General features: G+C 38.8%; 1 protein-coding gene across 1 annotated transcript in view; it reads right to left on the bottom strand.

Annotated features, from left to right (window-relative positions):
• Window positions 1–2,745: 2,745 nt before the first annotated feature.
• drd2a (dopamine receptor D2a) overlaps window positions 2,746–27,533 on the bottom strand; it is a 49,245-nt gene continuing 24,457 nt past the window's right edge. Inside the window, exons 2-8 of the mRNA XM_086164600.1 lie at window positions 23,765–24,075; window positions 16,782–16,891; window positions 7,938–8,074; window positions 6,838–7,046; window positions 5,776–5,862; window positions 4,446–4,833; window positions 2,746–3,744 (exon numbers count right to left, since the gene is read on the bottom strand). Of these exons, the coding sequence (XP_086020726.1) occupies window positions 3,548–3,744; window positions 4,446–4,833; window positions 5,776–5,862; window positions 6,838–7,046; window positions 7,938–8,074; window positions 16,782–16,891; window positions 23,765–24,043 (1,407 nt within the window). The 5' untranslated portion in view covers window positions 24,044–24,075 and the 3' untranslated portion in view covers window positions 2,746–3,547. The remainder of the gene's footprint in view (window positions 3,745–4,445; window positions 4,834–5,775; window positions 5,863–6,837; window positions 7,047–7,937; window positions 8,075–16,781; window positions 16,892–23,764; window positions 24,076–27,533) is intronic.

Here is a 27,533-nt window from a genome sequence, read left to right as displayed (position 1 = left end):
CTGCCGCCACATATATACGATTATCTCATTCCAAACGATTCAGTATTTTGAAAAGAGCTTCTTAAAAAATTAAAGAACAAATATAAAATAATTAAAAATATTATATAGACACAATTCATTTAATCATTTGTCCTTGATGGACCATATTTTATTTGGCTAGCTATTCAGCCGGAGAATAAATCAATATATAATCACATTAAAAATGACTCAGTCTAAAGATGTCAATGTCAATGATTTAATAGTCAATATGAAACCAGAGAAAGCGAAGGGATATTTCATAGACGGCCGGTACTGGTCCAGAATCCTGGCCTCTGAAATAATCCACTGGGATTTTATAATGGAATACCATATGTATGTGTGACACATAAGACTGGGCCTGATCCATATTTAGCTGAGAGCAGCCGTAAGGATCATATATAGATGTAGGCAGAGGAGAAACATAAACCAGGTTACTATGAGATAAATGACTCGATTTCTGTGAGCCTTTTTGCTGCTTACTAAAATATTATTTTTAATTCTTAGTGGCCCAATTGATCATGTGCACTGAAGTAGGTGGCACGGGTTTTCCTATTTTCTTTAAATTTAAAACAACGGGTCCCTTTTTTGATGATGACAACTTCATTGTTACAGCATTTGCCGGGGGGCCAAACAGAATCCAAATGTCCTCTGAGATTGTGTTGGCCCATTAAGCTGTGTCGCCAAGCACATCGAATCCGTCACTTTGAGCCGGGAGAGAGTCAGTGGAAGGAGCAGAACCTGGTATAAACCAGCAGCGTTGTTGTTAGTACGGCAACGTTGTTGGTTTTCAGAAAAGATAAAGGGAAGGAATCACACATTTTGTGTTGCAAGTTTAAATTTGCCTTTTCTTTGTGCCGAGGGGAATGTTACTGCATTCATTTGGTTATTTTTACAGTAATACAGGGATAGATGTATTGTTGCTTTGACAGATTAAAAACAATTGGGACTCTGGTAGCTTGGACGGTGTTTTCTTACCATAGCGCTTGGGCTTCCAGCAAGTTATGAGAAACATGCAGGAGGATCTGAAATGCTGCAGCTTTTGCTAGTCCCTATGGCCTGGAAGGTGCAGAGGTCAGCGGAGGTCACGGTTATCTCTGTAATGGGTTAGCAATGGTAATGCTCTTTGGCAAAGAACCAATAAATAATCATTACCTTTCACAAAAGGAAACAACTGAAGATACCTTTAACGGGGTGGCTATGGCTCAGTTAGAAGAGAGGTCGTCCAATTGGAAGGCTGGCAGTCAGATCCGTGGCTGCTCCTGTCTGCGTGCCTCAGTGTCCTTGGGCGAGACGCTGATCCCCAAGTTGCTCCCAGTGGCCTGTTTAGCACCTTGCATGGAAGTTCTGCAGCAATTAATACGTGAGTGTGTGTGAATGGGCAAATGCAATCTAGAGTAAAGTGCTTTAAAGGTGTGAAAGTACTATATACATATACATATATATATATATATATATATACACATATATATATATATATATATATTTTTTTTTTTTTTTTTGTTCTATATTGTCTTTTTCCATTCTGTTGTCCATTCTTATCCTTGTTGTTCTTTCTGCTGTCTGTCTATTTATTTATGGATGTCTTTTGCTATCTTCTTATTGTCTCTCTACTTGTAGTTATATTCATATTTATTGACACTTGCTATGCTGCTCTGACAAAAGAATTTCCCCTTTGGGGATCAATAAAGTTTATCTTATCATATCTAAGTGGAGACCATGCAATCTGCAACAGCCATATTATAATTTACTTTCATTTTTGTAAGGGATATTGGTTAAATCTGAACCAGTGTTTCTTCTATAAATGAAGGTTTTTTTGATGCAAACACCATTAAATGTGGGATCTGCATGGCAGGTTCGAATGCATGGTGTAGCCTCCACAGATAAGAGGAGGTTAGTATGCAGATGCAGCATTTCTGTCCGATGATGGTGTCTAGCTTCCTCCTGGTCTTTTGAGGTCAAGATACAACTTGTGAACTGTATAAGGCCTCTCTTGGGCACTAAACAGAAATGAATGCATAGAACGTGCTTTCTGGCTGCATGACACAACATACACTGTAACGTTCTTGTCTTGAATATTTATTTTCAGTTGTAAATCTGAAGTTTTCTCCCAAAAATGATTTCACACAGCACTGGTTGATACAACGCATGTCACAACAACAGTTTCCACAAAGACTCCACTTTAGAAAAGCAAATGTTCGAAGTCATATATAGAGGCCGTAGTTTTGTGATTTGAGCACTTTTACTCCTCTGGTATTACTGACACAGTAGGTGATGTTAATATATTTTCTTGTCAATAAAATATTCCATCTCTGTTTTACAGAAATATAGAAATGAAATAACACCCCCCCCCGGCCCCACAAAAAAAAAAAAAAATGAACTCAAGTTGCATTTCTCAAAACAAATACACACAAATTTATTGCTCTAACTTTTTATTTCAGGTCACCTCACTCTCCCTCTCACTTTGTAAAAGGCCGCAGGGAGCAGCCCCTGGGGACGCAAACATCCACGCGATTATACCTCAAGGCTAGACAGTCCACATACAGGGTTGTTAGTTTCTGGCCAAACATCTCCACTGCGGCGGCGTTCAGAACGACTTCCAGTTAACAACATCACTCAAACTGCAGCCCGATACTGAGTTTCGGACAAGAGAGTCGAGAATAGTGACCGGTCGTTTATGGCTGTTTCTGAATGCACAAAGCGAGAACCGATATTCATATGGCACTATACTGTGTTTCATTACTTTATTGGACATCTTCCGATATTTTTGCTAAACATACATTTCAAAAGAAGCTTCCGGAGAGTAGAAGAGCAGTGTAGCATGCATCACATTTCCATCGCAGGCCTATAATCACACGGAATGTGTTACGAAAACCTATACACCTGTACAACAATTAAGAACAATAGTAATGATAATTATGATAGAACTGTCTTTTCAATTTATAAAATTGCAAATATGTGGCTACTGAAGTAGCCACAGCATACAGCAAGAGGCCACAATAGTCTTTTGCCATTTTCACACATTCCAATTAGGGACAGATTTCAAGAAGCTCACATATCAGCATTAACACTGCAATGAACACTGACTTGATATTTATAGGTTTTGCAAAATAAAAATAAATAAAATGCTCATCATCAAACCATAAATTCCCACACACAATAAATAGCAGTTTGCAACTTCTATGTGTGTGATATACACAGATGATTCCGTACGTGACGAGCACAATGATTTTCAGAGAGCAACATTACATTTTTCTTCTCTCGATATAACAAGTCATAGTTACAGACATTTCTTGTTTTACATTCAGTGATTCGGAGAACGTGACTCCACAAACGATTCACATGTAAAGCCAAAACGCCGTCCTGTAAGACACCGATAGCTTTTCAGTCACTCGGCTTCATGACTTTAAAAAGCAGACCGCGGTTTTCCCCCCTGGGATCTGTTTTCCTTTGCAGGATGAGGTATTTGCAAGAAGAGATGACTGTATTCATCACTCCTCCCTCAGTCTGTCCAGACAAGTGATACTGCTGTTTAGCAGTGCAAGATCTTAATGAACGCTTTTCTGAACTCAACATTAAATGTGGTGTATATGATAGGATTTACGGCACTATTCACGTAGCCCAGCCAAGTAAAAGCATTGTACATCTCAGCGGGAACCTTGCATTTTGTGCAGTGGGTGTTCAAGATGTGCGTAATGAAAAATGGTAGCCAGCATATGATGAATACACCTGAGGAGAGGAGAGAAATGGAAAAATTAGCAAAAACCTACGCGAGAAAGAAGAAGACGACTTTTGTTTCAGACACCCGAATGTGGGTGGAAGTTTAGTGTGAAAAAGAAAGTACAACAATCAGTCCTTTGCTTTCACCGTATCACCGCCAGAGTTATTTTGGGTGAAATACAAAGAAATTAATATTAAGAAAGGAAAACATGGCTCAGGAGTCCCTGAAAATTTTCATTGTGATGTTAGCTTCTTGTCAAAAATAATGATAAAAAAAAAGAAACATTTGACGTGGAAGAAGATCTTTGTTTGATATTGGTAATGTGATTGTGCCATATATTTCAGTGATTTCATATTTCATTAATATATTCATCGATATCGCTACTCCTATCGGAACCTATCGTAGCCGCATTGGCGGAGAGGCATTTTTTTTTTTTACCAGCCTATCACAGGGCCACATACAGAGACAAAAAAACCATTCACCCTCTAAATGCCATATCTTGGAAATTAGGAGAATCCAACTATTATTGCATGTTATTATTATTGCATACAGAACCAGAAGGAACATGTAGAGTTCACACAGAAAAGACCCCCGTTCAGAATCGAACCTTGGACCTGCTCTGTGAGGGCAACTTACCAAATTCCCGTAGACATATTCAAAATTTGAAATGTTAAAAAGAAAAAGATCCCGTCCACAAAAATCTACTTGCCTAGGACGATAGCCAACATTTGAGTGGCCTTCTTCTCCTTTTGCTGTGAGATTTTTCTCTTGCTCAAGGTTTTCACAGATGTCTGAGTCTTCCCATTAGGTAAGGCCTGTGTCTGGAATGCTCTGGCCACAACTTGTGCTTGATCCCCAAGGGGCTCCTGGGAAGTATCTCCATTTTTTTCCGCTTTCTGGCCCTCCTCGGGGGGTGTGGGCGGTAAGGAGCTGGGGCTAGCGTTGGCCTTGGCGGGCATCAATAGCTGGTGGCTTGTGGCTGGAGTTTCTCCGAGGGTACACTGCGCCTGCTGCCTGTGTTTATGGCTGCTGCCACTGTTGTTCAGCTCATCCAGTTCCAGATCCTCCCCCTCGTTGGTGACATCTTTAATAAAGATCTGGGCAAGGTCAGGTGGAAGAGGAACACATTTATAGATAAAAACAATCGTGCCTTTGTCATTCATTTTAGGCTACGCCTGTGGACAAATTAAAAGGAGTGAACATTTCAAGCAAAACATTTCTCTTGAGAAATGGAGGGAAGCCTCAAAGTGACACCTTGCTGAATAATTTACAGGGGAAAACCAGTGTGTTCCCAACTATTGTCCCAGTGAACCCGAGCTAGGGCAACCACACTGATGTAGCATAAAAAAATCCCAATTCAACGCCTCTATTTATTGATAGCATGATTTAAAAGAAAATTGAGACTCATAACTTAGATGTTGTACATCTCATTGTTTTAGTTAGCATAAAGGTATTGGATGAAGGACTACCTGCAGAAAGTGAACCTGCGAACATCTCAATTATCACAAAACATGCGAACTACACTGGTTGATGTATTTTTTTGTCTTTTTTTCCTTTCACAGCTCCCTTCAGGGATCGCAACAGTGAATCATCTCCATCCATCTAAACCCCTTTTTTCTGCGTCCTCGTCTCTCATCAACTTCACATCCGTTTTCCTTCCATCCATAAATCTCCTCTCTGGTCTTCTTCTATGTCTCCCACCAACCTCAGCATCCTGAAGTTGTGACGCGAGGGTAGTTTAAAACTACAATTCAACTTCAATAAGAGTTACATTTTATTTCCAAGTCGGTTTCTTTGAACAAACAAGCCTTTCAGTATCAGTGGAGCCGTTAACTTCCAGACGTGCCGTATCATCTCCACTGCGATGAATTCAAAGTGACTTTCTCACTTCTACAAATGATGTTATTTTCGACTTCTTAGAACAGTATCACAAACACAAAACTAAAAAAAAAAAAAAAAAAAAAAAAAATATATATATATATATATATATATATATATATATATATATATCATACATATATAAAAAAGGAGCAACTCACCACTTTCTTCTTGCTGACAGGAAAACTCCCATTAGACTTGACAATCACGGTGCACAACCGCACATCCTCTGGATGAGTGCATTTATCCTGAAATGAAAAGAACTGTGTCGAGGAAGCGAAGGCTACAGTGTCGAGGCCCCACCGACGGAGGGCCTACCTTTCTAACCGCAACAAATGAAGCTCTCTGTCTTTCTAGCACAGGTTTGCAAAAAATCTGATCTGTGTTTCAATTACAGCTAAGCGTCCACCCCATTAAGCTGACTGTGCAGAAATCTAATATGGCGTACGTTCGCAATGGATTTAATAATGTTGAAGATCATTTTAAAGTGATGAAAAAAAAACTCGTGCAACAATTAACAGCTCTAGGGGAAGTATATCATTTTACCCCATTATGATTGTTTTTTTCCCCCATCGGTTTATTTGCTGATAGGGCCATGTAATGACTTAACAGACCATTTGATATGGTTTCCGCGAACCCCAAGCACTACTGGCTCAGACACAAACGTGCACTCAAATAAACACATCCACAAATGCACGCAGGGTAAAGCCGCGCATTAAAGTGAATGACGTTGTAATCATACTTGTAGAACATATTTCCTCCTGCAGCGCCAAGTGATTTTCAATACATTAGTAAGATCAATAACAGAAATGCAAAAGGTCATTCCAGGGAATTATTACTCGTGTTATGAGACAGCTTTTGACACTCATGCAATCAATTAAACATTGTGGTGAAAATGCTCCATAAGCTGCAGCTTATACAGTGCCTCCGCTAATTGCGTATATTGCTGAAATAGTGTTTAAAATGCCCAAGGTTAGGCTTTGCTATGGCTTCTCAAAGAAATGAACAAATTGAAACGTTTACTTTTAAAGCACCCTGTTACATTACATTGTGTTTGTCCATAAAACGGGACTTTATATTGTTTTCCGGGCTTGAAAATAATGAAATGTGCATAAGGTGCAGGAGGATAAATATCCCATTTCAAATGTAGGTTACAATCAAGTTTAACACTCAAGATATAACCATGGTCATAAAGAGGATAGAAAATGTTAACAGACGCTCACCTTCAGTGAAGTGGGCAAATCAGGTTCGGCAGCTCGAGAGATACGCTGCTTTGGTTTTGTATTTACACGTTTTCTGCGCTTCCTCAGGACCACATAAATTTGCACATAAACCAGCAGAGTGATGATGAAGGGAACATAGAAGGACACAATGGAGGAGTATACCACAAAGGCCGGATTGGCGATCACACAGAGAGACTCATCACGAGTCGCTGTGGAGATAAGCACAATGTGAATAAAGGTATTAGAATGCATGCTGTTTCATCCGAAATGTGACTATTAGACACATTCATAGCATAAAATGGACAATTTGCGATCAGAATCAAGATTTTCAGACCTGCAGGTTATGGTATATTTCATGGTACAACGAGGCAACCTGACCTGCTTGAGGCTCCCAGACATTTAACCTTTTATTCAATAAGGCTTTTTCTGTGATCTGCATCAATGGAAAGTGCAGATTGCTGATCCCTTCAAGCGCTATTCATTTAGATCAGTTTATATTTCTGCTACACTTTTGGAGTCATTGCAGGGGATATGAATGCTATTTAAAAATATATATTCCATTTACGTATGGGTATATACGTTTATTTTTAACTCGGGGTTGTGCAGCCTCTCCATTGAAGCACCGGCCTGTTTTCCCCCCGCATACATTCAGAGCAGCTGTGAATTGAAGGTTTGCTGCAAAATCCATTATGTAAATTGAGGAAAATGCATTTAGCGGACAAATCAGATGCGGCAATCTGTGGTCATAATCTAACAGTTTATCTAACCAAAGTCAAAGATCACTTTAAAAACCCGGTTGGAAAATTGAAAAGTTCTTAGTGGAGATCACAGAGGTGCAGGAGTTGGTCGGAAACAACCAGAAACCCTTATCCTCACTAATTCTCTTTCAAAATCCTTAGCCCTCTCAAAGAAGGGATCTGCAACCAGCGTCTCCATTTTAAGATTATAATCTCTCGAATGCATCTTTGCAAAATACGGTCCCTGACGGATATTTGCTCCAACTTGACAGCATCCCTCGCTCTGGCATTCTGCACTCCATATTTCTAACGAATATATTGCACACGGATTGAGCCCATGCGTGTTCAGTACTGTTATCTTACCTGTGTTATTCAGGCCAAACAACAGGGGACACGATATGGCAAAAGACAGCACCCAGACTACAGAGATCATTACTGTGACCCGTCTCCTGGAACTGTAGCGAGTGTTGTACAGCATCGGCATCGCGACTGCTGTGTAACTGCGATGGATGAAAAGAGAGACTTGATGAGCTGAGTTGGTATTAGCCCCCCCTCCCCTCCCCCCGCCCGCCTTATAATTACTTTCCTCATCAGTTCAACATTTAAATAGGTTCTAGAGCACTGCAGAGGGGAAGAAATATTGCATGTCATCTTTGATTAGGAGTAGACCTTTGGACAGAGCTGAGTGCAGGGGGCTGCAATAGCCATGAGATGCTGCCATGACAATGTTGGTTGTTTCTTTTCTTACAGGAAAGAGCTTATCAAATAACCTTGGCGCATAAGATGACCTTTTTCATTAGGCTGCTGCTGCAATCACCAGGAAATGCACAGCTCTCTGCTGTGCCTTGTTTATTGAATGTGCTGGTAATTTCATTTGAAAGACTGATTGGGCTCCAAAAAGCCAACTTTGAAACACCCCTTATTTTTTTGACAGGATTAATGTGAGCATAACGTGTTATTCCATGTTGTTGTTTTTCACAGTGTGTTGTGCGACACACTTGAAGTGAACAAGTCTGGAGGAAAATATGCCTTGGGGTCAGAAATCCCTTCATATGTGATTAAGTCTGAAAAACACATTCACTCGTTGCAAAGAGCCATTTGTGGCCACCCACATCACACCCCATCTATTAGATCCTAATTACTATGCCAGTTATGACTGTTTACTACGATTCAGTCAGACAAAAAAAATCAGTGGTGGGCTATCAGGGCCTGCAAGGCCTTCTCTGCTGGCCTAAAAAAATATCTGAATCACAGATTTTAATTATATTTTGTCCATGAATACTCATTAAATAATTCCAAATGGTCTGTTCACTTCCTTTCATCGCTTTTCCCCTGGTTGTGCCGCTTCCAGACATGCATTATCATATTACAGCATTTAACCAATCACATTTCAGCCATCATCTGTTGCCAGGCAGGGTCAAAGTCAAAGAAATCTGCCTGGTGGGGTGGGGGGCTGCGCAATCAGTTCTGCTTGCCCTTTATACAAAAAAATAAGTGCTGATGACGCTGTTGCTTAAAGCAATCAGATTTTGAGTTGGCGACATCAAAGCCTTCTAGCAGGCTACGGCAACGTCAGCATATTCACACCCTCTGATTGGATAGTTAGACAGTGGACTAGTGTATTGGCGCGAGCTGCGAACAGAAATATAGGTGTGTTTGTTTAATATAGTTTTTTTCAAGCCACAATGGCTGCAGGAGGAGAAGAAACAGATTCAGTTGCTAATATAATGTTGAAGCCATTTTCTAGATGGAGTTTTGAAGAAAAGCTGGACATAGTAAAGAAAGGTCTGGCAACTCCTAAGCTAGCGAACCTGTCACAACCAGGAAAAGGATTTGTCCGATATTTTCAAGCCCCGAACTATGACCGGTACCCCTGGCTCACAGACTCCGAGGTACACTGCAAATTGTATTGCTGGGCGTGCTTGGAGCTGAAGCGCACGGATAATCTGTATGACAGAATAATTGAACTGTTTTTGCGGAGAGAAAGGAGGATGGATTTTGTCTACGAAAGATCAGAATTTTTAGCGAGTAAAATGCTGCTATTTTCTTGGATAATACTGCAAGTTTTTAAGGTTATGATTAGTGCTTTTTATGTGTCGCAGCTGTTTGCTATAAAGGCATTTATTGTGGTTGCTGTCTGTTTTTGTGGCTCCCGCCACGGGACTGGACTTTGTCCTGGTGTGCTCAGATTTCATTTAGTGGAAAACGTCACAATGGTCAGGAAGTGATCAAGTAAGAATGGTTTATTCAAAGTCAGGAAATAGTCTTACGAGATATACCGGGCCAGAATGAAAGTCACACCGGGAGAATGGTTCACCCTCTCTGGACACCTGCTGAGATGCGTCCAGCGGATGTGCAGGTGAGGAGGTTCTGGCTCCGAGTCAGGGGTGCGCGGTCATTTTATACCATCGCCTCAACATTTGAGTTTACATCCTAGTAATGACTTGTTTTACACACTCTTGGAATTTGGGCACTTGGGGTGCAATTACATGCAGGGGTAGTCAATGGAAGAGGTCAAAGTTGGGCATCCCTTTGTCGTCACGCGATGCATTCCCGCGTGTGAATTTTAACACTACACGAGTTATCCATCTGCGATGCACCTCTCTTTATACTGCATTTCTGCTTAATCAGAGGGTTTTTTTTTTAGCCGTAAACTAATTATTGGGGGGTGGAGTGATACGGAGCACTACTGAAGGCCTAGGTGTAAAATGCACTGCCTGCCACTGCTGGAGATACATATTATAAAAGAAATGGTGTTGGAATGAGTCAGTATGTTTCACCGCCTTAGCAATGCCATGTTTTGCAGGATGGGGAAAAAAAATACAAGAAAAGCTCACAGTGTACCAGAACTCCCATAAACTAATGCATGCAGCTGTTTATCCATGGGCTTCATGATGAGAAAGAACAACCGGGCCTTAATATGTGCATTAAGATAGTGTCTGGTCCTTTAATAGTCAAAAACTCAATGCCAGTGTATTCATTTAAAAGAAATAAAATAAAGCGACTCAATTGATTCAAACATTCATGATCTATTCCGCTTCACTCATGGTTGCAAAGGGCCGGGGCCGATTCCGGGCTGTCACTGGGTGAGAGTCGCGTTCCTCCTAGACTGGGAGTCAATCTCAGGGCAACATATAGAGACAGACTTTCATTTACACGCCAAATTTGGACCGTTGACCACGTCTAGTCCATTAAGGGTCCTCAATGAACCCACTGCATGTGTTAAGACCGTGGGAAGAAAGCTTCGCAGAGACGGGGAGGACGCGTAGAATCCATACAGGAAAACCTTCTCCTTGTGAGGCAGAAGCGCTAACCCCTCCAATCCTTCACTGATTGAGTTTATAATTGCATATAAATCATTCAAAGGGGTTCATTCGAAATTCCATTGGTTGTCTAATAGCGGTTGGATTTTGTATTTGTAATTCAGAATTGTTTTCAATGCACCACTTAAGAATGTATAATCTTTATTGTGCTAAGTATTGCGCCAGTGGGCTGATGTTGTAGGTCTCGCCCTGCGCCTCCACGCAGTAGCTTACGAGCAGCAGCAGCGTGCGCGGTGAGGAGTGCACGGTGATATATTATTCAGTGTGACTTGTTTTTTTTTTTTTCTCCCAGGAACGAAATGCTACGCCAGCTTGTTTTCACTGCGCTCGGATGAGACATCCGGCAGATTTTCGTCGGGGGGCTCGCATCGAGAAATTAATTTTCGTATACCTGTTATCGTTGCCGACAGCTGCTGCTGCTGCAATGAGAACAAAAAAAAACAAAACGAAAACATTTGTGTCACCAGCTAATAAAGCATATGTTCATTATTCGGTCTTTCGCATACGCGGTTTATAATTGAATAATATATTGAACATATTGTATTATTTATTGAATAATATATAAATATGCATATTGAATATATTGAATAAACAACTCCAGGCTATACTACTGACTATCAAGATGCTAACGGCTCTTTTTATGCTCAATTATCCAATCATATATTCATGCATTTATTCATTATTCATGATCTATCTTATCTTCCACATATAGACACACACAGCCATACATTCATTCATTCATTCATATGTCTGGTTAATTTAGGGTCTCCAATAATCCTCTCATTGCAGGGGTCAGCAACTTTTACCACTTTTTGAAACTTGAAATGAATTAACACTGGAAATAACTTTTTTTTTTTTTTTTTTGCCATTATAGTATGTATAAACAAAATATGTTGTTTTTTTTTAAATCAATGAACTGCAGAGAAATGAAATTATATTTCTGCATGCAACAAAACATCTTGAACTCTCGGAAAAGATGTTGGTTTGGAGGTTACCTTTAAGTAAAATACTCAACTTCTATTTGAAACCTTCTTGTATTTATGAAAAAAAAAATAAAAAGGAAAGCTAAACTTAAATTATCCACCGGCAGCATACCAAAAACGCTGTCCTCTCTCTCCGTGTGCTGGTGCTTTTACTGGCGCGAGCAGCCGTTAATTTAGAGCGCCAAAAATATTTTAACACGTTTAATTTAGATGTTACAAGATCACCATGATCTTCAAACTTAAAATTACAATACATTTTTGATTTTACCCAAGATGCGCTAGTGACACCACTCTGTTACCATACCTTTCTTATTTTTTAAGGTTAAGGTTATATTGCTTTTAATTTTTGGTCACATTTCTTTTTGTTAGGAAATTAACAGTGTTATTGCTTTCACAATAACATCACGCATAAGGTTTTGTCACATTAAGAATATTACTTTGGTTCAACTGTGTTGCATCGTACTTTCATCGTATTTACGTTTAAATATTTGAAAACCTCAGTAAACTTATTCTCAACTTTTATTTTTCTTTCCTATGAGTTATTCCGAATACTTTAAGGGATGTATTTTGGAAAGTGTTTTGTTTCCTTTGGTGAGCAATTGAGCTATTAAGTTTGTTTTATAGGCTAATCCAGCAAATACTTTGTGGACATTTTTTGGAACAGGGGTTTGAAACTCAAATACACAGTGGGACAAAATTCAAAACTGGGACAAAGTCACGGGCCAAGATTGATATTAATAGAGAAAAATCTTCCTCCAGATATAAAAATGAACTTTTTTATATGAACCCAAACAAGTTTTGCCAAAGACTAAATATGGAACAAGCTTAGCTTAATACCATACGATATACAACTTAATATTGCACACGTGCAAAATCCTGTTTTCTGCCTAAGTTGCAGGGTGCCAGTATGGGCATAAGGTTGCTATGACTACTGTACACAGAGGAGAGGGCGTTTATGGGTCCTGCTGTGATTTTTGTGCCAAAACAACAGCAGAAAATTCTGGGATTTGTAGAATTAGTGATACATGCACTGTAAACTATACCGGCGGGCCAGCCCCAATAGTCATTTGGTATGGCTTTGCGGCCCAAATATAATTACAGTGAGGGCCAAATATGGCCCGCGGGCCAGAGTTTGACGCCTATGTTTTGGAATATCTATTAATGAGGTGTCCCGGTGAAGTACTTCCACTAAATTTGGAGGATTTAGACTCTTTAAAACGTATAGTGTAAACTGTCCTTCATGTTCATCCGCTTGCACCGCCATTGTTCCCGGCCCTTCTTGTTTGCATGATGTGGTCCCCATCCATCGAGCAGACGTCTATCTACTGTAAAAACCTGTGGTTTTGCGTCGCGTAAATTTATTCATGACATTGGTGTATTTGGCCCAACGGTTATATTTTTCCGGTTCCTCTCCGTCCCCGATGACCCGCGGTTTAGCCTCTTATATCACGCATAGGAGTACTTTGCTGGTAGATTTGAAGCGAACATTTTGTGCCGTGATGTTTGTATTTCGTTTTTGTCAAGTATTCATTGAAGTGCCTTTTTCAGCTTTCTGCCTCATTTGAGACGTTTCGGCTTTCAGGAGGCAAACTGTGTTACTTTATTGTGTTTGCCAATCTTGAGTGATGGGTAAACAGGGTGACGTGCATTGATGTCACTACTGGAAAAAGGTGGATAGACACACACACACACACACACACACACACACACACACACACACACACACACACACACACACACACACACATACAAACAAACACACACACATACACACAATCCCAGCTATTAAAGGGGAAGCAGTCATTTATATTTATATGTTGATGATCAGCCACCCAAACTCAACATACAACTTCAGAACCTTCAGTTCATAGATCCGGATATAGATATAGATATTCACAAAAACATTTACAAACATAATCACACACAATTACTGAATTATATTTCATTTAGAATTTTCATCTAAATACTATTTTAGTCACACTTCACACACATTAATCTTTCATATAGAGATACACACACAAACAATTGGACACAAAAACACACGCATATAAGTATACATACACACACACACACACACACACATATATATATATATATATATATATACATATATATATATATATATATACACACACACACACTTCAACTAAATTTACTAAAGCACATTATATTTTCATATTTTATTTATTTTTTTTCATACACAGGACTATCTCAGAAAATTTGAATATTGTGAAAAAGTTCTTTATTTTCTGTAATGCAATTGAAAAAACAAAAAAAAAATTTCATGGTATTCTAATACTTTGAGATTGGATTTTTGAGTTTTCTTAAGATGTAAGTCATAATCAGCAATATTAAAATAATAAAAGGCTTGCAATATTTCAGTTGATTTGTAATGAATCCAGAATGTATGACATTTTTGTTTTTGTAATTGCATCACAGAAGATAAAGAACTTTATCACAATATTCAAATTTTCTGAGGCAGTCCTGTAGATACTCTAAAATTCCCACTTGTGTTCATATAAATGTGTTTATTCTATATGAATAGAAGCCCTACTAGATTGTGTGTTAGTTACTTGGTAGCTATTCTTTAGATTTTACCGACAAGTTTTGCACCTTGACTCGAGTAAGAAGTTTAATTCCAATGTTTGGCCTGAGTGCTACACGTATACTGAAGTAAAGTTTATAAATACTCTGCCTGCCACTGCCAACATTCACATAATGACTCCCTGAAAGCACAATTAGAGGGTCTTTCTGAATCAATTTGGGAACAACATTTGGCGGTATAATTGCCATCTTGTAAAATTATAATTTGTCTCAGATCCATTTGTCATCATCTTTTTGAAAGGACCAAAATGAAATAGGGAGCGTCTGCTCTGAGAGGCGCAGTGGCTGTGAAAGCCGGACGTCTAGAAGAAGACGACAAACCGCATCCCAGGTTTGTGATATCATTATTTTTGCATTCAAACAGCTTGAGAAAACGCACGCGGAAGATGAAGCTCCAAGATTACACCCGGCTTGTTGTATCCAAATATCCTAATACCATCTGTTGACAGAAAAATCCAACCAGGGACCTTCTTGCTGTGAGGCCAAAGCGTCACCCCAGTCTTCATGCATGGAGAAGATAATAGATAATGAATCTGCACCGCCACCAACGCCAAGTGTGACAGCGGCGCTGCCACTTACACCAATTCATAGGCAGTAATGTCAGGGCTTCCAATTTTACCGCGGTTTAATGAAAAACAAGGTATTCAGCACAGAAGGAAATAATCTTTGATGAATAAATTAGGATGCTGCCATCGAATTGATGAAAGAGAACATATCTTGTCTGTGACTCTTTGCTGCATTTTTACTGATGAGTTTCATTTATTTGGACCTTGAAACTTGTGGAAGCCACGAGAGGGATCATAACACTGTCCCAGTCACCGTGGTGATGACTGGAATGAAGGTATATACCAGCAACGCTCTTTTGTATACAAACTTTTACTTTAAATGCAAACAAAATCAGACAAGTTGTTACCTCTATGCCTGAGAAACATTTCTACTGAAACTCATTCCCGGCTGTGAATATTACTTGTCCGTGTTCCCATGCTCGATGTTTGCTTTGCAATATGGGTAGACATGGGTACGATATGGCTGCAGCCAGCATGGACATCATTCACATCAACTTAATCAATATCAATAAATCGGAAGAGGATTTTAGAAATGATTTTATCTATATTCTAATATCCGCACTTCCTTTTTCTACCACTTGTACATACCGAGCCACCTTTAAGATGAATTTCAACTTCTATGCTGCATTGGGGGATAAAGTTTACCAAATCTAAAAAAGGCTTATTTTTTCAGTATGTATTAAACATCCTATATCTTGTCACTGTCTAATCCCAATGTTGGAATGAACATGTTTAATTTGTAGCTCACTGTATCTGAAACACTATTTCAGCTATTGCGCTAAAGGGTTCAAGCAGGTTGGAATGGGTGGAGAAAAGTGTCAGAGGTACAATGCGATAGAAGACTATCAGCATATATCATCTTTCTTTACAAATATAATTTTACATGAAGGATGTTATGATTTATAATGTGCAGGGTATTTTCAAATATTTTAAAATATTCAAAGTTTTGTTTCATGTATTTATCTAAGTAATTATTCATTATTATTATTATTATTATTTTTGTTGTTGTTGTTATTTTTATTATTATTTTCATTGTAGAGGATTTATTTATAGGCTCTAAACTGATTTATAAGTTCTAAGATGAGCAACGGCCAGTCTTTTAAGAACAGAAGGAGCTTCATTGCGCTTTTGTAGTCTTAGAAAAGCACACGACAGGGAGCCAAGAGAGGAACTCTGGTATTATATATATATAATATATATGTCTGGAGTGGCATAGAGGTATGTTAGATTGGTGCAGGACATGTATGCTGGCTGTGACAGAATATGTTGGCGCATTTATGTAATCACAAATGGTTTTAAAATGCCAAAATATTTAAACAGCAATTTTTCATTTTGTTTAAATTACTTGTTACCTAGTTGACCTGTGCATAAAAATTAGATAAGAAAGGTGGCCTGCCAGCCAAAATAATAGGAATAGGGTTAGATGGAGAGGGTTGGTTAACTGTGGCGACCCCTCAAGGGAGAAACTGAAAGGAAAAGAAGAAGACGTGCTAATATTTATACATGCGCTCTACCCAGACTGTTTGGAAGGCAGTATTGACAACCTGTGTTAGAAAGTCACGTGAGTATAAATAGAAGTGTTGGCATTTGATGTAAACTCCCAAAACTGCGCGCAGCTTAAAAGGGAGCTGTTTTGCCTCTTTTTCACAGAAGGTAATGATTTGTTTAGGAAATCCATTTGATCCCTCCGAGCGCGATAGGCAGGACACAAACAATCAACGGTGAACTCACCGATCAATGCTGATGGCACACAGATTGAGGATGCTGGCTGTGCACATCATCACATCCAGAGTGACAAAGATGTCACAGTGTATCTTGCTGAAACGCCACTCGCCCACCACCTGTAAGACAAATCACAAGCAAGATGTAGTTAGGGCGCATTTGCACTTGAAGAATTTCTGAAAAATTCCGTCATATCCACTGTCATTGAAAACTTTGATTTATGTGACCATTTCTGGCAACGGAGCTAAATCAGTTAAATTAGCCACCGTGATTATCCTCTGAGCTGCGTTCTGCTCAACTCGGGAGCAGAATATTTGCAGTTATACCTCCCTTTTTTTTTTACAGTCACTTGGTCGAACCCAATAATTAACTGGTCGCAAACCGCCCACCTTACCTGACATCGCAGCCTGTCCGCATCCTCCCACAGCTCTGAGAAGGACAAGGGAGATGTGTGCATTTTTTGCCGAGGGACACTCCTACGCCTCTTTACAGCAGAAGGCTTGGCCTTTATAATATTAAGTGATTCATACAATTAACTTAAAGAGACAGAGGAAAATTTCCGAATTATCTGTAACCTAATTGTAGTCCCTTCCCTTTCTTTCTCTTTTTTTTCAACATTTTGCCCCTGACATTTGTCTCCCTCTTTCCAGTCCAGAAATCATTCAGCTCTTCATCTCTCTATTTACAGCTCAAATTAATGAACAGTTTCACAGAGAAAGACGGGCATTATAGATCCTCCTGGACAAAACCAGAACAAGTTTTAGTTTTTGCACAGTGGTTAGCACTTCGTCCCGGGTCGATTCCGACGGAGGGGGCGGCCTTCCTGTTTGGAGTCTTCGTGTTCTGACCGTTAAACCTGCACAGACGTGTCAATGAGAGAGGGAATGTTTGTTGTTGACGCGCGAATGAACGTCTCTATGTGTCACCCTGCGTTCCGCCGGTCCGAGATGAGCCCTGCTTCTCACCTGATGTCGGCTGGGATGGCTGATCGCAAAATGAATAAATAACAATCAATATATCCTGGAGGTCTCAGGCTCGTGACCCAATTGCGGCCCTCGGAACAATGATTTGTGGCCCCCTGCCTGAAATCAAATCTTTGTGTTAGTGCGTCCCGCGTGTTTTTTCTCACATGCATCTGGAGGTTTTATACAGAGGGTTTCAAAAAAAAAAAAAAAAAGGCGAGGAGAAATGCAACTTTGCAATGTATTTTTTGCTTCAACATTTGAAAACAAAATGATTTTTTTGCTAAAAAACATCTAGTGACATTGATAAAACGATCTTTTCTTTTCTTATTTCTATAGAAACTACAAAAACGATAGCAAAAAGAAAAAAAAGCGGGCAAAATTAAAAAGATTGATTTAATAACCAGAATAGCCACCATTAGCCTTGTAAACATACATGCTATCAATCAATTTCTAATAAATTTCAGTGGCAAATTTTCCCACGGTGACAAAGTTTTTCTCTTTTAACTCAACAATGTTTTTAGAGTGTAATTTTATCAATTCTTTTTCAATATTCATTTTTAATATAAATTCGTCATGCATTTTTTTAGAGGAGCCGTTCATTAAATATAAAGATTTTTGTGATTGACCTGTTTACCTTCTTTACACTAAAACAAAAAAATTTGGACTTAGTGTACCTTCTAATTAATAACACAAATTATGCTGTATGTGGCCTCCAGACCAAAAATGAGTTTGAAATCCCTGTCCTAATAGAATGAGGTGTTTTCTGTATGTCTCCTATCCTCATATGTAATTCATGACCTGAGGCTGAGAAGTGATGCACAGCAAATCACAATTCAGCAGGCGCCAGGATTCCTGTTAATTTACGAAGGTATGGTTTTGGTAAAAGTTAAAAGGGTGTGATGGAAGGCAAGGAAAATAAACAGATAAAGACATGGCTGACTTTACAGGAAAAATGACCGCTGTGTTAATTCGAATAATGACAGTAATAAAACAATCAAACTTTCTGTGTATGTCTGTGAATGCCTTTCTTATTTACGGGTAAAAATTGTTTGCTAATATCACTGTAAACTTTGCAGACTTTAGAATTTAAATGATTTCTGATTTGTTTATGTCTCTAGCGAAGGCTCCAACCCTGGAACAGCCCTGAATGCAGGATAAATGCTTTAGACCATGATTAAATACATGAATTGTTTTTCATACTCATTAAATTACTTCACAATACAACCTTAAAGTCCTCATTAAATAAAGTTACAAAAATTGAATGTGAGGATTATTCCATTAGTAATGTGATAATGATTGTGACTTTTGCTTGTGTTGAAGTCAAATAAACATTCTTTTTATTCTTATTTTTATTCTCAGGACAACTTTCTCATTTCCACCATTAATTTTAGCAGCACATTTTAAATCCTAACAAAACAAATTGCTGTATCATATAACGACTATTTCTTTTATTTATCTGAGTGTATTCGGTCACTGTGTTGAGTTAATAATGGGTCCATGTGCCAATGGAATGGTGGTACTGTAAAATGAAAAACGAAAATCAAATTAATTGCTAAAAAAACAACAAAAACATCCATCCAAAATGTCACTTCCACAGCAAAACAGTTAATTAAGAGATTATTATTATTATGGACTGGCAGGGATTAGGCTCAGATTGATGTGTTCATCTGTTGTTAACTTTTCATCTTCCTAAAACATCAATGATTCCTATTTATAATTTCTTATTGGCAGGGGATTAAATCATTCACATCCAACTAATATTACCTCCAAATTAGTCAGAGGCCTAAAAACAGAGAAACAGATTTACCTGAATTAGATAAGTATCCCCCCCTAAAATTTGACATAGTCATCTTACTTTTAAGCTCTCAGGAAAATCTGCACTAAAAATGAGGCCTGGGGTGTTAATCGGTAGGAAAAACTAATGAGTAAAATGACTGAGCGATTACCTTTTCAAAAAAAAACAACAAAAAAACAAACAAATCTCTTATCCCACCATTTAATAAGCTTACATAACCGCTTATCTGGGGGACCTGAGATGACCATGTGAACTCTACAGCCCTGTGAACGCAGAACAATATTGGAAAATTATTTGTTATCAAAATGACTTTAAATTGAATAAGAAGGTCTTTGGTAACTGAACCCCCAACCGCCAACCCCCCATTAAAGTTGGAGCTTTGTGCCTCTTCAGCAGACCTGAGCATTTTACGGCCAATATCTTTCAATTAATATTGAATTTAGAAACTCCTTGTTTTTTCCTTTTGTTTAATTTTGTATGGATGATTACATACAAAATAATGTCGGTAGATTTATATGATCATTAATGATTTAAAAGTTGAAATAAAATGCCAAAAAACGTTAATTTTAAAATCCTTTGTTCCTTTTGTTTAATTTACATGATACTTCGTTGGCCCGCACATAAAAATTGAATTGGAGGTCAAGAGTTGGGAACCTATGGCGAAATGGTATATGGCTCCCAGACAATTTTGAGTTGAAAAAAAAAAATCAGTTTGGAACTGATTTTAAAATACTTGCGATATTTTTCTTCCATAATACTTTGCCATTTTAAAGTAAACAGAAATTAGTTTTGAGGATAAATTTCACGGGTCACCCGTCGGTTGGGTCGGGAACCGATGGCTTCCGAGCACATCCGGGTCATTGTAATGGTTAAGAAATCAATTTTATCAGATAGTCAACTAGTTTTATTACCGTGCATTCCAGGAATTTACATTTTGGATCTGCGGTACGTCTTATATGATAAATGATATGATAAAATTGCATTGATGAAGCGGTCAAATACAAAGCGGCACTTCGAACAAGTCCATGCAGCACCAGAGGTCGCATTAAAAGTAAGACATATTTAATTTATTATATGTTAAAAATACTATATGGCTTTCAATGGAATATATTTAGAAATATTTGGCTTTCATGGTTCTCCCAGTCATAAAGGGAAGATTTATGGATGTAGTGAGAGAGGATATGAAATTAGTCGGAGGAAAGAGAAGAGGGTTAGATGGAGAAGGTTGATTCTCCGCACAACCCTGAAAGGGAAAAGCCCAAAGGGAAAGAAAAAGAAGTAACATTGGATGATTTGAAATAATTCTCAAATCTTTGCAGTACGTTTCTTGTATACGGCAAATACTTTATCTTGCTTAGCCCTGAACTGGGAAATCATAAAACATCCGAACACTGGAATTTTGCAGTGCAACCAAATTTAAGGGAATATTTATTTCAGTAATGATGCTACTCAACTTCTCATCAGAACCCAACATTCAGATGTGGTTGTCCATGTAAACAAGACAACGTGTGACTCATGGGTTTGTGATGTCGGGATAAATATTAGCAGTATAGCATTCATGGCATTTGTAATGCCATGGTTTATTTCACAGTTTTCTGAAATACCATATATCCAATATCCACACAGCCACCTATAAACAGAGAAAGTGAGCACGTAAATCTGAAGAAAATCAAATAGTTTGAATCATACGTGTAAGACACCCTTTATCTGCTAGGTTTTAATGTATGCAGCAAATATGGCATGATTAAAAATGATCATGATCAAGTCATAAAACATTTGAGAACTCATTTTTTCATACTGATTGATCAATCAATTATGATATCATTTAAATATGTCTACCATTTTTTTTTTTTTTTTACGTTAGGATGCATGCATGTACATCTATGAAGTGGGTGCGTGAGACAATTGACGCTAGCCAGGTAAAACCCTCTAAATGTCAGCTCACGGCAAAAAATGAAGTTGATGCCGAACGCGGCGTCTTCAACAAGACATGGATCCCTTAATATTTATTTGCAGAAGCCAAAGGCAAAGTGGTGTATAAGGATTACAAGGATGCAAAGACTTGTGTGATGAAGGTGGTCAGTCATTTTGCTAGCAGAACCAACAAGGGTAATTTTATTTTTTTATAAAGTTTTGCACAGAAAGAAATGCATCTTTCAAGGCAACTTATGCCATATCCCACAAAATCGCCCGAAAAAGTAAGCTGTTTTTGGACGGACGGTTTACTAAAGGAGAGTTTGTTGAAGTTTGCGGCAGTAATATGCTATTATATAACACTAAAAAAAAAAGCACATTTTGCTTTTTGCATAAAGTTGATCAATTTAATATCCTTAGAATAATGCTAAACACCTTTTTAGCATTTGTGAAAGTCAACACGTTAGACCTTTGGAGAACACTGATGTAATGATTGATTTTGTTTGTATTGTTTATTATTCTGATAACCAGTAGCAGCTAATAAGGATATGTAATATACCACCTATCACAATGGGGCATAATTAATCTTGAGCAGAAATAATTTATCATTGGTTCGGCCCTCCAACACCATTCAGGTTTCTGATATGGCCCCCTGTGAAAATGAATTTGTTTTTTTTTAGGAATGAATTAATGAATGTATTTATTTTGGTTGTGATTTGGTCTGTTCTGTCTGGGTGTTGAGCTCCTGCTGAATCGTGGCGCTGAAGCCAATAAATACCTTGGACTCCTGTAAAGTCGTTTGACCTGATGCTGAATGCCAAGTAAACACATAACCGTTGCAGTCAAAAGCCAGATAGTATCTTGTGTTTAAGATTTTTTTTCCTCTCTCTTTTCGAAAACAAGTCGAACATTGCCCTTTTCCTTACAAAGTAGTATGTCCTAAAGACCGACGGTCAGAAATAACCTTAGAACTACACGATGGACAGAGAGGATGGGTAGAGACGGAGATACGGAGATTTTTCTTTCTGCCAGCCCACATCCTGCTTGCTATTGGTACGTAACATAGCGAGTGAGTTAATGCTAAGGCTCCATTCTATTTTAGGTCATACCGGTTAGGAGACAATGCATCGTACCCGCCTTAACAAACCGAGCACTATCCAGCATATTAGAGAGTGTGGAATAATGTTTCCTACAGGAAGGGGGAATTCTTCATTTAATATTTGACCTCTGACTGAATAGACTGGTTTGACATTTGAACATTGTCACACGGCACCACTACAATGCAGAGCTTAACCTCAACTGATATTTACAATGCTGATGTGAAAACATTAACCGTCACCCTTGTTTCACCTTGAGCCTTTGACCCGTTGATAACAGTGGGCACCCTGGTTTTTGCACAAGACAATGTTGCCACCGTTTTGTAGCGGCCAGAGTCCATATAAATTCACCATTTGCCTTGTAAAACCTTTGAAATGTGGAGATGAATTCTGTATTTTAAGTTAGTAACCCGGAAAGTGAATTTCCAAGTGTCCCGCTGACCTTTATCGAAAATGAAGTACTGTGCCTAGTGTTAAACATCACAAATAAACACAAAGAAGAAGAGATCTCAAATTTACCCCCGCCACGTCTTGTGTCATTTCATGCCAGAATATAATGGAAAATATAAAAAGAAAAGAGTCATATATTCCATTTTTTAAATCTAATAGAAATCAGTCATTTATAATGAATGATATGAAAGACAGATCTGGGTTTGATACAAAGTTGCAGGAGTGAATTAGAAAATGAGCTGCTAATGCAATATCATGATCAAAAGTAACTGCATTCTGATCATGATTGTACTCAAAAACAGGAAACACAGGGTCAAAATCAATCACACACAGCAGTTTTCCTGCCCCGGCTGCACAAATGCGATCCAGCAAGCACGACGCTGTGACCAGTCCAGTGCAAGACTGACCGATTGTTGCCCGGCAAAGTGTTTTTCTCTATAAAACAAAAGCTGATTGATTTGGACCCTTTGAAAAGACAAGTCAAATACAACCTTACAAGAAGGAGAAGAGGAAAAATGCTGGCTGCGAAAATGAGCTGCCAGAGTTATGAGACGTCTCCGCGTATTGTAGATGGGATCTCACCCACTCTGTACTTTGGGTCAATACGTTGTCCTGCAAAAGACGATAAATGCCAACTTCCTCCAAAGGCGCTGCTTCGTTCACCAAAGTTTATGTTAATTGATATCAAAGTAAACAGAAAACTTAAATGGTGTAAACCAATGTTCGGTGTTAACTAATAGATTTTAAAGTGTGAGAATGTGCACAGCTCACCTCCAAGTAAACAACCCAGGGCATCACCAGCGTGGCCACCAGAAGGTCAGCCACAGCCAAGCTGACGATCAAGTAGTTGGTGGTGGTCTGCAGAGCCTTCTCTCTTGACACAGCCATGCACACCAGTACGTTGCCGAAGACGATGACGAAGATGAGGAGCGTGAGCAGCATAGCATAGTAGTTGTAGGCGTGCTTCTGCTCTTTGTCCGTTTTGTTGAAGCCCCATGTTCCGTTATCGTAGAAACTGTCATTGTAGGCATACTGGGTAAAGACATCCATTAGCTGTGAGTGATGAAGGCCAAGAGCAGGCCCTGTAAAAACACACAAAGTGACAGCAATCAGTGTTGGACTTGCTGTGAATATCAAATCTTCTTAAAAATAGACCTACAAAGATAACCGAACCGGTGTAAAGGAAAACAAGGCTTTTTTGACAACCTTTGCTATCCGCAATTTTCGCACTATAAAGCGCACCTGAATGTAAGCCGCACCGGCTAAATATATGTGTACACATATGGACCACACCTGTCTATAAGCTACAGGTTTCCACGTTGTAACGTGAGATATTTACACGGAAAGATGTCGCACAGAAACATTTCTTTAAACGTTTTATCAAATACATACCGGTAGCATCCACAAATACGTACTGGCAATGTTTTTTTTTTTTTGAACAGTACCTGTAACACGGTGGTTGAAAAAATTAATCATAAATAACGCAAGGAAAAGTACATACATCCATCTATTTTCTATCTCGCTTTGTCCTACTCCAGCTGATCGCCATCTTCGTCTTCCTCCTGCGCACTAAAACCATTAAAGTTGTCGTCTTCAGTGTCGGAATTGAATCGGTCCGATGTGATGAGGCTAATTGTTTTGGTGGGATGAAGCTTGTTAGCCCCTCCACCCCCACAAAAAAAAACATAAATTAGCCGCAGAAAAGTAGTAGCTTATAGTCTGGATATTACGAAATATGTTTACCCACACAAAGGGGGGGTGCATTGGTTTGAAATGAGGTGTTTTTTTTTCCAAATTCTTAGAACAATGAATAGAAATAAATCATTCCCTTGGACTTTTACCCCTTTGCAACACATTATCATTCACACAGATGGTCGATCGAAGCAGGAGAATCACTCCACGATTATGAGGGAACATAAAAAGCGATAGTGATTAAGTGAGTACAATTAGACATGGGCGACACTGAGTTGAGACAGAGCTCACCAGATGTCATTAACAATTATAAGAACCAGTTTATAATTTGTGCTGAGAGAATAATTGCGGGGAAAAAAAAAACTATACCGGAGGATGCCGCTGCTTTTGGCGTTCTTCATCTGCAGAGGAAAATGTGTTATTGCAAGATCTTTGTAGATGTGATTCACTCTCCCACACATAAACAATAAGACATTACTCCTCTAGGTACGAAACTGCTCATGTCTTCCTCCTGCTAAGTGCGCCATCATAATACCACAACATCCACACCCCTGTGTCAGCAGTGCACCTGCCTCTTAATGCGCATGAAGGCTGACCTTCAGGTTTATCAGTGTTTTTTTTCTAAAACACAGCAAACACTGAATGCAGGGGCTTAGCATGACTTCTTTGAAACATGCGCCTCATATATATCTTGCCCGCTGAAAACACATGATCCGGCCCTGACTGAAGAAAACCCCCCCCTGCTGCCACATGTGACAATATCAAAGGTTTAAACAGGAAAAAAAATCAAATACTTATTGTCACAAATTTGTGTTTAATGGGCATTTCTTTCCAAAACTGAATCAGCAAATTTTTCAATTTTTTCAAACAACACAAAAAACTTAGCCATAATGTCGAGTAATGACTTGATTTTGTGAGAAAAAATACATTTTGTGCAAAATGAAGATTGTTTATTTACAATGTTGGCCAAAGTCTGAGAATAAATAATATTTATAAGAAAATATGTATGTATGTATTTGGCTATACTATCTCACAGGATTGCTCAAAGACAAAGCTTTCCACTATTCAGCTACTACATGCTTGTGCTTGCATATTGATGCTGGCACAGATAGGATATGGACCTGTCCCCTGTGGCATGGAACAATAAATGTGACATTTCTGCTCCACGGTACTAGCATACCTAAAAAAAAAAATTGCCGGATAAAAAAAGCACACCGAGGAGGTATGACGGAACTTCTCATTGAGCAGATATAGACACAACAATTACAACATCGATTCTCTTTTGCTACATGGTGGATGGGGGAAAAAAAAGGAACGAAGCAGAAAACAATCGCTTCAATTTTGCTTTGAGAAAAATGGATAAAGCAAACTGCGGTTGAACAGCCTTCATTGATTCATTCTCTATACTGCCAATCCTGCAGTCAGGGTCTCGGGGTGGGGGAGCGGGTTCACACTGAGCTGGTGGTCAGTCAACCATAGGGTCACATATAAAGAAAAACAACAGTGCAGTCTCTCATCCATCCATCTATCCATCCATCCATCCATCCATCCATCCATCCATCCATCCATCCATCCATCCATCCATCCATCCATATCGTCATCCGGCCACATATACCAGTGATGTGAGGTCAGGGGAGGCTCTGCCTCATTATGTCATGATGAAAAAAAAAACAAAAAACAGTGTTAACTTAAGATAAATCTTAACATTTTTCCAGTGATTTGATTTATAAATGAACTTCCTGTATGATTCCAATCATGTTTTAAATGTTCTCAAGAACAAATTGCTGATTTTGCTCATTTCCTGATCAAATGTAAACCAAGGTGCAGCAGCCTCTGCACATGCAGTCCCTCACAAATTGGACTGCATGGCGCGCTTGTTTCTGTTTCTCTGTATTTCGCCTATGGAACGTTTGTAGAAATATTTGTTATATTATTATATGCACCACAACCTTCTACAGGCTGTGTAATGTCTTTAGCAAAAGTGCACAATACGATTATTCATACTGATCAGAAAATAAACCATAGAGAAAGTCATGAGGTGAGGCAGGCAATACTGTGCCTCACCTGAAGGGGGCGTATGTGAGTTGGCAGATGTAGGATAAAATGAATAAGATCAACAAAAGGAAACAAGGAGTTTACAAAAAAGCAACAGAGCATTTCATGGAGAAGTATGTGCGTGTGGACTTCATAAAGAAATAAAGACCACAAATTGTTTAGTTTTTTCCACAAATATTAGATGAGACTATCAGGAACAAGAAACTCCTTAAGCTCTTACAGAAATTCACTCACTCGCTCATTCGGGACAATTTTCCCAATTTTTCCAATTAACCTGCTACATGTTTTTGGACTGTGCCACCCGAGTTTCCACCCCCTTTAAAAAAAAAAAAAAAAAAAAAAGAACATGTAGAAATAAGTTTCTATCACACATTTTGAGTTTTATATTTCTAACAACCACTTTATACCCACTCTCCAGCTGAGTTTCCACAGTTTTCTCAGAGACACCGCTGTCAGCGCTGCAGTCGTGACTGGACTCACATCCACATCCAGCTCCAAATATAATTTGCTATAATAAATATAGAGATTATGAAAACACACTGATAAAATGTTAAATTTTTGCACTGCGCTGTCAGGACACTGGGTAGAAACGACAATTTGTGACAAAAATAAATACAGTTTTTTGGCCTTTACAAATTAATATCATACTGCCTCCATTTTATTTCAGCAACGACCCTTCATTTTCACTTTTAGGCCAAATCACACCCAGTTGTCTCTGCTTTTTGCAGATGATGTGGTTCTCTTTAGCTCTCACGAGAGGGGTTCCCAGCCGAACGTGAAGTTAACGGGATGA

The sequence above is a fragment of the Fistularia commersonii genome, chromosome 18, assembly GCF_037954325.1.
Source record: "Fistularia commersonii isolate RoL2024-O1a breed Wild chromosome 18, RoL_Fcom_v1.0, whole genome shotgun sequence".
NCBI lineage: Eukaryota > Metazoa > Chordata > Actinopteri > Syngnathiformes > Fistulariidae > Fistularia > Fistularia commersonii.
Note: the sequence above shows the minus strand (reverse complement) of the source record. Positions and strands in the feature narration are given on the sequence as shown.